The following is a 10,155-nucleotide window of genomic DNA, read 5'->3' as shown; positions in this document are numbered from 1 at the left end:
AATCGAGAAGGGGCGCGGCGGCGCCGCTGGATTTCGGCCGTATTTTTCCGACCGTTTGGCCGGGATTTTGGCTCCGATTTGGCCACAGGGGAAATCAGCGTGGAAAAACGAGTCGGGGTATGAAATTTACCTCGATTGGCGGTCGGAAATCTCCCCGGTGCGGTGGCGGGTGGCGACGACCGGCGTCTCCGGCGTCTGGTTCGTCTTCTCCGGCGAGGGCAGGCGGCTAGGGTTTTTGTGGTCTGGTGTGGGGGTTCTATTTATACCCTTTTGCCTTTTGATCTCGGCCGTCCATTTTGTTTTAATCTGGACCGTCTGTGTGATTTCATCTTGGTCGTCCGTACGCACGCTTGATCTGGGCCGTCCGATCGCGCGTACGCAGATCGCCAACGTGGCCCGTCCCCGGTCGATGTGATTTTGCCACGCGACAGGTCCTGGTTGGCCGGGACTGCTGACTGGGTCTGCTGACGTGGCTGCTGACGTGACTTTTTTTTTTTTTTTCCTCTTCCAATTCCCGGGTGTTACATATAAAGCTTTGGTATTCAATCATATAAGTTAAGAATCATTTGATAATTAATTAAAAAACATTACATAATTATTTTTATTTTAAATAAATTATTGTTAGAGATAAATATAGAACGAAACATATATATTAATAAAAAATTAATAATAATAAATATTAAAATAATAAAAATATTTTGTATAAATTCCTAATTACAAATTTTTTTAAAAAAATTAATATAAAATTAATGGTTAAACAAACATTAATAATAAATAATAAAATATATTTTTCATCCATATTCACAAGTTTGGCATATGCTCTCAACACTAAGCATTATTCTCTCACATATATTATTATTATTATATATATATAGCTATCATAATTCACTTTCATTATTGGCCACTAGTATGCCTTCTTTTTTTTAAATTATTATACTATTTTATTTCGTAAGATAAAAAATTTAATTTATTATTATGTTAGTAAAATTACAGTAATTAAATTTAATTAATTTTTTAATAAATATTTTTTAATAAAAAAATAATATATATTTTGATTCAGATAATTATAACGAGTTAAAAATTAATATATTTTTTAATTAAAAAGTAAGAAAGTACTTATACATATATATATATATATGTATATGCATATCCAATATTCTTCCCTACATTGAAAAACTAGGTCCACAACTCTTCATTCTCCGCCACAAATTTTCACATGCATATTTATACTACACCGCGGGTCCACACAACATTTCCCTAACTTTATTATTTATTATTATCAACATAATTTTTTTTTCTTCAAATATTAAACTTTTTAAGGAGATCCTCTATATTTATTTAATTAAATAAATTGCTCACGATAATAAAAAAAAATTCGAGAAATATGAAAGTCTTCGAGGACTCGAGATTCTCTAATAGAATTTGATATTTCAAAACCTACTATTTTTCGTGTTAAAATTCAATGGATTACTTAGTTGGGCCTTTACGAACTTTAAAGAATTAAGCGCTCGTGGAAAAAAAGAGTTCGTATTAGAGCAAAGAAAACCTAACAATGAACCGATGGGTTTTAATTCCGTGGTTATTTACGTTAAATTGTATATAAATATTATATAGAACAAGATTAATATATATTACGTTATAATAAAATAAAAAAAATGAATTATGAACAAATTTTAGAAAGACCCAAATTTTTTCATAGGCCCAAATTAACAATTGTCTTTGTGGCTAATTATAATCCAAGCCCTAAAAATGTGTGCAAGTGAGTCCGATTGATTAGCCGTGGCCTCCTAATTTCCATATTTGTTGGTATATTATATACTTTTTAAAAATATATTTAAATAGTAATTATTTAATATCTTAGGATTTAGTTATAATTTATATACTCAATACAATATTTTATATGAAAATTAAGTCTATTTTTTCTATATATATATTTTTAATTTAAAAATATAATAAGTGTTATTATAATTATAATTTCCATAAATGTGAAGTTATATTGTGTTAATCTAAAAATCCATAATTGTTAAATTTCTCCATAAGTAGTAACCACATTAAATATTTTTCGTAAAATGGACCCATTTTGGTAATTTTCCTTTTTTTAATTTGTTAAAATTCAACGGTCCAAAATTTTATTTTTTAATTATTTTTTCAGCCGTATATAATTTTTTAAGAAGTCAAAATTAATTTCTCAATTTATTTATATAATTTTATCGTCACCATCTTCAGATTCTCGGCTTTTCTCTGTCTCGAACCTTTCTCTCTCCTTCATAACTCCATCATCATCATCCTCACCATTTATCGAAGATCCCAAATGATTCAAAACGCTGCGTTTTCGCTGATAGTAAACCTCTTCCTCCTCTCTTTCATTTTTTCACATGTCGTCGTTCTCTGCGTCGTCGACTCGCAGTTCCGGACCTGTAGTGTCCCTAAATCATGCGGTGACGGCCAAATAATCAAGTTCCCGTTTTCCATCCACGGCGGCCGAGAAAGCTTCTGCGGCTTCCCTGGCTTCGAGCTCTCTTGCAACGACAATGGAAACCCAGTTCTCCAATTACCCGATAACCAATACGTCGTCCGCCAGATCTCTTACAACAACCAATCTCTTCGCATATCCGACGCCGTTTTCAACCACATAAACAAAACCACCACCGTCTGTCGTGACTTCCCACCAATCCAAAACCTGACCTTACTCGAAGACCGGTTCCGCGTCCTGTCTCGAGGGAAGCTCTTCTTGCTTTACAACTGTAACTTATCATCCGGCAGCCGGAATCTTGAACAATACAAGATTAGCTGCGATGGCGGGAATCGGAATGGAACAGCGTTGACGACTCTGGCTCTGCCGTCGGAGGAGGAGGAGGGTTTGGCGTTGAAGGAGTGTGGGAACGACGCTGTTATGGTTCCGGTCGTGGTGGACGAGTCGGGGAGAGGTGAGTCGACTCGTGAGTTGCTGAGTCGGGGATTCTGGGTGAAGTGGGTGGCGAGTAATTGCAGTATATGCGAGGAGAGTGGAGGCAAGTGTGGGTTCGACGAGTCTACTTATCATTTCAAGTGTTTTTGCCCTGATCGACCTCATGCTTGGCGCTGCAATACTTCTACTGGTATGTTTTTAAGGGCTTGTTTGGTTGAGTTTTTAAATTAATTCAGTTAATTACTTGTTAATTGTTAGTTAAATTATGTTTATTTGAAATAGAAAAAAGAAAATCCGAAGATTTATCAATATATTACAAAACTATTACGAGATATAAGAAGTTACACGGACTCAAACTTATAATTTCTTATAAAGAAAAAACTACGGTAACTATTTAATTAAGTAGTAGTTGATAAAATAAAAAAAATTTGATTATAGGGTTTTATAGAATCGGATAGTAATTAGTTACTAAAAAGCTTGTAGTGAAAATCTATACATTTTATTAATTACGCATCACATATATACTAATTATTATACAAACTTTTGATAATAACAAACATTCAACCCGTATATAATTAGAGGTAAGACAGAAACGTAAATAAACAATAAAAAATAATTAAACTTAGTAAAATAATGTAAAAATATGATTCTCTGTCATAAAACTCATATCATAAAACATTATTACTCGTGTTTAATCATTAACAAAACCCAAAAAACTATATACATATATATATATATATATATAGACATACATTTTGAGATTAGAGGATAAGTTAGAAATGTGAAATGATCAAAGCCAAGTAAATGCAAGTGGGTTCAAACTAGCTAGCTAGTACTTTACATGAACTACTTTTTGTTTAATTGTAATATTCATCTTACAAGTAATATTTAATTAGAAACAAAGTGTTAGAACTTTTCCATTCTTTTTTCAACTTAGAGATTATGAAAATTAAATTAGTTTGACTCGATTCAATTCAAACCTTAAACATTTTGATAATATGTCCTTTATACCCGCTCTCCATATATATTTATATTCGTTTTTAATCAATTAGTTTAATTTAATATATAGGTAATCAAACTATACTTATCAAACTTGTTTCAAGTTTGAATAACATGCACATAAATATAGCATTAGGGTATATTGACTAGGACGATAGGTTAAAAGTTTAGAGTTCTCGTGCATTTAGGTTAAATTTTTAATCGTGTTTTTACTTCTTAAAAATTTTAGGTTTCTTTTTAAATTTACTTTCTAATAAAAAATTTTAGATCGAAATTTCTTTTTTTAACCTCATTAAAACTTACGTCATCTTAATCTTTCATAAAAAGAAATTTTTAAATTTTGACGGAAAAACATATAACAAAAATAAAAAAACTAAATCTTTTATAAATATATTTCTAAATTTGACATAGAGTAATAAAATATTCTATTAGTAGTCATGCTGAGAGAAATATGAGAATCCACGATGATAGAATTAGGGTTTGTAATTAAGAACAGATTGATTAAGATATCGAGCTTTAACGATACCCATTGTTAATTTAAAATTAGTGAAAATTTTAGGAGATCAAGATAGCTTTTGTTAATGCTTAGGAATATTCATACATATATGTATCATTTTGAAGATATATACATACATGTATTTTAATTTTTCCTTCCTCTTTGTTATTATTTTCTCAGCTTTGGACACAAACCATGTAATTTTTTTTTTATAAAAATTTTAAAACATTTCCCCATATTTGATTTTGTTTACCGACATGGATGTAGATTTATTTATAGCAAATATATATATGTATGTATGTATGTATATATTATAGTAAAACTCTTTCATAGATGATTAAATTTTTGAGTCAAAGTTTGTATACGGTCAAAGTTGAAAAGTGTTTAATATGAAAAGATATGGAGTTATACCAAAATAAAAGATGATATTAGAAGTGAAGAATATTGTAAAAACAAGTTAAAATATTCTTGAGAAACCTGCCAATATTTATAGTAAAACTGTAAGTTATTGTGTATAAGAAAATATTACTTCCTCTTATTTTTTATACATTGTTGGGACTGTGAGAACAGGGATTGAGCCGAAGGAATCATTCTCGGCTATATAAATATATGTGTGTGTGTGTGTGTGTGTGTGTGTGTGTGTATGTATATATATATATATATATATATATATATATTCTTGATGTTGGCAGAGAGGTGTCTACTGGGTAAGGGCGTTTATGGTCAAAATATACTGCATTTTTTAATTTCATTTTGAAAAAATACATAACATATATATATATATATTATATTTTAAAAGGAAAAAGTTAATTTAAATAGTATAATATTTTTTTCATATAAAAACATAATAAATTTATTAAAATTTAATTTAATTTAAAATTCATTACTTAAATATATAATCTTAAGTAATGAATTTTTCTTCTAGGTTCGATTTTAGTTAAGGTGAGATTAATATATATTAGGATCCTATAAATATATATGTATATGTATATATATTGGGAACCTAAATAAAAATTTCGATTAATTATATATATATATATTTCTTTAGATTAAGAACAATGAAGATCTCATTCCATATTGTTTACTTACAACTCAGATCTTATATTATAATTTATTTCTCAAAAAAAAATCTTATGTTATTCATTAATTAAAGTTCTTCTTTACTGCTCTTACTTTAGATTTATTTTTAAATCCATAATATATTTTAGTTTATAAAATTTTACTTTAAAAAAAATAAAAAATCCTAAATTACCCTTGTCATAATTTTGTCATTAGGTACCGAAACTCACAATTAAGAGTTGACTTTGTTAATTACAAGATAATTAGTTGTAAATTATCTTGTAAGAATGGTTTTAATGGTCTGTATAGTTCCTAACTATTCTGACCATTGACAGTTGAATAATTAATAGTCATAAACTAATCAGGGATGATTAGTTCATTCCTAATCCTTGTGATATTTAGTTAACAAAATAAATTATTGGGTTTAAGTTCTTTTGGGTGGATTAGAGTTATAGCTCTCAAACTCGAACCCGTTAACGAACATCTAGTTCATAGTATGGTTTCTCGAGTTACAATTTCTACGAGTTTGAAGAGTAATTCGGAGATATTTTTATAAAAATTTTTCCCAAAAGGGGGAACAAATGGAAATGTTTTTCTGTTGTCTTCTGAACAAATATTTTAAATGGGTGTTTGTTTGTGTAGAAAACTTTATCCTGGACAAGAAGAAAATTATGTTGACAAGTCCAAATAGTAAGAAATTTCCACATAGTATCGTCATCATAGACCTGAAATTCTGGCAAATTGATTTCCTAGCTTTTGCCCCATAAGACCATTTGCTTATCTCTAAATTTTGGCGAAGACCGTAGTGAAGAATATTTATGAGAAGAACAGATTTCATAACCAAGTTTATTGGAGGTTTTCTTGAAGTCTACAGGTAATCTCATTGTGGGTCATAGTTTGTAATGTTTCCCTTGCATATCATGGCTGCAAGATTCAAAAAAGCTGCAAAAGACAGAAAATTTTTAGGTTTTACTTTGGTTATTGAGAACAGCTACTGATTCTTTTTTTCTCAGAACAGAGAACGCGTTTGTATATTAGTTGTTGAAGTTGGAATTAGAATAGATTTTAAAGAACAAGGCAGTTTTGTTAATCTGTGTGTTAGCTTTTGAATTAAGAGAGTCATGGAGTCTAATCTTTCTAGTTTTGGTCATGGATCACCCGTTGGACCAATAAAAAAGATGACCAAATGGACAAGATGACATTTGTATATTAGAACTTACCTTGTTGTCTCAACCGCCCTGAAGTCTTCTTCTCTGTGCATTTTCTTCCAAGACAGTGGCCATGTTTGATCCATAATAAAAAGCAAAATATATGGTGAAGACACAGCTCTATTGAACGTGTATTGAGACCCTTTGTTTGTGGCTGCTGCTTGAGATGGCTACTGTCTATTTGTTTGTCGTCTTTTTTCTTTCTCGGGTCCTTCTTCTTCACTCGGCTGAGGAAGAAAGAGGTTCAAATTGTCCACATGATTTCTACTGCGGCCAGCTTGGGAAGATGAGGTTCCCTTTCTATTCCAGCAATATAAACTCCACTTGTGGCCTGTTCAAGTTAAACTGTAGTGGGTCAGTTCAGACGATACAACTAGTGGAGGGAGGACGATGGTATGAAGTCAAAAGGGTATCTCAGGCTGATGACCTTATTCTGACTGATACTGTGCTCCGTGATCACATAAACTCCAAAAATTACTGCAATATTTTCGACAACTACCTCACTCTTCCAAGTTCTCCTTGGTTCTCCTTTGCAGTCAATAAGTCTCTAAGTCTCTTCGTGTGCAATCGCACTCAGCATGCAGAATTCCCGGAAGGTTTCAATTATGCAACCTGCAAAGATCACAGGATCTATTATGGAGATGTACAAAACAATAGTACACAGAGTTTCTCATCTCAGTGTTCAGGTATTTTGCTCCCGGTGAATGAGGAGCTAAGAAAATGTGGATCTTTGTCTAAATGTTTGAATGCCACGTTCTTTGTTGATGTGAAAATACCTCCCCATTGTTATGGATGTCATTTCTCAGGAGGCCAATGTCAAATAAACAGACAAGGAGACTATGAATGTGCAGGAAGCCGGAGACATAATATGAAGGGTATGATGAAAGAGTAAATCTATAGCTCTGTATGCATTTGTATGTCTTCCCGTTCTGTGTTCCAAAATCCCTCATAAGTTTGCTTAACCAAAGGCTTACTTTCTCTAACATTTGTTAGACCTTCTTCTACCGAGTCATTGGTAGTGATCTGCAGTAGTTGTTTATGGTTGATGAATTTAGTGCATTGCCGTGTAACTCTATCCGGTAATAACTCAATAAAGTATTCAATATTGTTTGTGCATTGCTTTCCTGTTAATTAAAATTCCCAGCAAGCCAAATTTTCTGCATCAGTATCTGTCTTTTCTGTTTGAACTGAACGAGTTCTCTTTTGACATAAATTGCAGGGCATGACTACGGATGGAAGATAGCAACATGTAATTCTGTCTTAATTTTCCCTATTTCATGTGTTTCTTTACAAACCTAAACAGAAATCTCAAATCATTAATATCTTCTCATATACGGTTGTCAAACAATTAAAGCTGATCATTCAGGCATTTCTGCTTCAGGTACTGCAGCAGTCTTCTTCGTTGTAATTGTCTTATTTGCCGTCTTCATGCTTCCGCGATACCGTAAAATAAAATCTCTGTCATCACAGTTATTCTCAAGGAGTACTTCTTATCACTCCAAAAAATTAGATCTGGAAGCAGGCAGAGTGTATTTTGGAGTTCCCATCTTTTCTTACAGTGAACTTGAAGAAGCCACTAACAATTTTGCCAATGACAAGTTACTTGGAGATGGAGGCTTTGGAACCGTATACCATGGTAAGAAAATTGAATATCTATTTTGTTGGATGGAAACTCAATATGGCATTAGAAAATTTGAAGGAATAAGTGAGAAAAGTGAAAATGAAACAAAATGGAGAGGTTATTGTGAATAACCTTACAGCTTGTTGACTTAGTTTTGGCATGGATTTTTTAACCAGGCAAACTTCGAGATGGGAGGGAAGTCGCAGTCAAGCGTCTATATGAGCACAACTATAGAAGGGTGGAGCAGTTCATGAATGAGGTCGAAATCTTGACATGTCTGCACCATAAAAATCTTGTCTCCCTCTATGGTTGCACTTCGCGTCACAGCCAGGAACTCCTGCTTGTATACGAGTTCATATCTAAAGGCACTGTTGCTGATCATCTCCATGGTGATCAAGCAAATCCTAGTTCATTAACATGGCCTACTCGTATGAACATTGCCATAGAAACTGCAAGTGCATTAACCTATCTCCATGCATCAGATATCATACACCGTGATGTGAAAACTACCAACATTCTCCTTGATGATAACTTTACTGTCAAAGTTGCAGATTTTGGGCTTTCCCGATTGTTCCCAAGTGATGTAACTCATATATCAACTGCTCCACAGGGAACTCCTGGGTATGTTGACCCTCAATATCACCAATGCTATCAGCTCACTGACAAAAGCGACGTCTACAGCTTCGGAGTTGTTCTTGTCGAGCTGATATCATCCTTGCCTCCAGTTGACATAACTAGGAATAGGAATGAGGTTAACTTATCTAATTTAGCAGTAAACAAGATACAAAACTGTGAATTTGAAGAGTTGATTGACCCAAATCTTGGGTATGAATCTGATGAAGAAGTTAGACGAATGACAACTTTAGTTGCAGTATTGGCATTTAAATGTTTGCAGCAGGATCCGGAAATTAGACCTACCATGGAAGAGGTTCTGGACGAATTAAAGAAAATCCAAAGTGGGGAATGCAAGTTGGAGAATGCAGAGACAAGACAGGATGAACCTCAGTTGATGAAGAATAAAGAGGCCCCACCGTCACCACCTGACAGTGATAAAGTTGCATTACTAATGAAGATCAAGTTCCCTTCTTCACCGAACTCTGTGACTGAGAAGTGGTTTAGTACAGATACTACACCGAATACCAGTGGATGAAGATTTTTGTTTCCTCCTTTTATCTTCCCCAGTCTCCTCCATTTTATCGATAGATGGTGAGGATTCATTTTTTTACCAATCATAATATACAAATAAGTTTTGCTTCCATCAATGGTTTTTTGTATAAAGTATCTTTTTAACAGCGAATCATTAAAAATGTATATAGCTGATGGGGTTTCATTCTTAAACAAATGTTCGTATGTTTGACATTTTTTTGATGGTGACGCTGTTTATATGAGGTGGTATTTTTATTTACTGAACTATACCTGCCTATAATCTCTGTTGAAGATTAATGTAAAAATTATAGTTTATTTTATTTATTAGTTTAAATTTAAATATACTTAATCTTTAATTAGATTTAAGTCATATTTATTTTTTAAATATTATGTAATTAGTAGGAGTTTATCTTTTAGAAAATTTAGTTTTTGTTTATCTTTTACGTTATGATCAATTATTTTTAAAAAATTTAATTTAAATGTAAATCTATTTAAAAATATTTTAAATTGTTAATTCTTCAGTTAGTGAAGTTTTTTTCTCCTAGAAAAAATTCAATAGTCTCATATTCTGTTTACTTTTAGATAAGACGTAAAGATTCGAGTACAGACAGAGAAAAATAAACTAGAAAGTACAAAATCTATAGAGGTGCACGAAGAGAACTACGGAAATGTCTACAGGAAATTCAAACCCAAGGGGTCTTTAGTCCTCTCAAACCTT

General features: G+C 32.3%; 1 protein-coding gene and 1 long non-coding RNA gene across 4 annotated transcripts; one reads left to right on the top strand and one right to left on the bottom strand.

The window, feature by feature from the left end:
* Nucleotides 1-2,222: 2,222 nt before the first annotated feature.
* Nucleotides 2,223-9,696, top strand: LOC110813429 (Protein kinase superfamily protein). 3 transcript variants are annotated; one of them, XM_088214537.1, is made up of 5 exons: nucleotides 6,837-7,356; nucleotides 7,477-7,545; nucleotides 7,890-7,919; nucleotides 8,052-8,306; nucleotides 8,468-9,696. In XM_088214537.1, the coding sequence occupies exons 1-5, from the start codon at nucleotides 6,837-6,839 to the stop codon at nucleotides 9,439-9,441; spliced, it is 1,848 nt and encodes a 615-aa protein (XP_088070663.1). In that variant the 3' UTR covers nucleotides 9,442-9,696. The 3 variants fall into 3 exon arrangements, with proteins under 3 accessions (XP_021896252.2, XP_088070663.1, XP_088070662.1); XM_022040560.2 differs by lacking the exons at nucleotides 6,837-7,356; nucleotides 7,477-7,545 and adding an exon at nucleotides 2,223-3,098; XM_088214536.1 differs by having other exon boundaries at nucleotides 6,837-7,545.
* Nucleotides 6,544-7,238, bottom strand: LOC148269023 (uncharacterized). The gene is made up of 2 exons (XR_015817419.1): nucleotides 7,098-7,238; nucleotides 6,544-7,001 (listed from the first exon to the last, which is right to left on the bottom strand). It is a non-coding gene; the product is annotated as an uncharacterized LOC148269023 (long non-coding RNA).
* Nucleotides 9,697-10,155: the final 459 nt, after the last annotated feature.

The sequence above is a fragment of the Carica papaya genome, chromosome 2, assembly GCF_054855325.1.
Source record: "Carica papaya isolate Zhongbai chromosome 2, ASM5485532v1, whole genome shotgun sequence".
NCBI lineage: Eukaryota > Viridiplantae > Streptophyta > Magnoliopsida > Brassicales > Caricaceae > Carica > Carica papaya.
The sequence above is the reverse complement of the archived record's forward strand: the minus strand, read 5'-3'. Positions and strand labels throughout refer to the sequence as shown.

What these genes read in the sequence shown, in the direction of transcription:
- LOC110813429 (XM_022040560.2), top strand. Translation starts at nt 2,312, where the DNA reads ATGATTCAAAACGCTGCGTTTTCGCTGATAGTAAACCTCTTCCTCCTC. An exon ending in GCGCTGCAATACTTCTACTG is followed by an intron (nt 3,099 to 7,889) that starts GTATGTTTTTAA and finishes CATAAATTGCAG; the next exon opens with GGCATGACTACGGATGGAAG. An exon ending in CGGATGGAAGATAGCAACAT is followed by an intron (nt 7,920 to 8,051) that starts GTAATTCTGTCT and finishes TTTCTGCTTCAG; the next exon opens with GTACTGCAGCAGTCTTCTTC.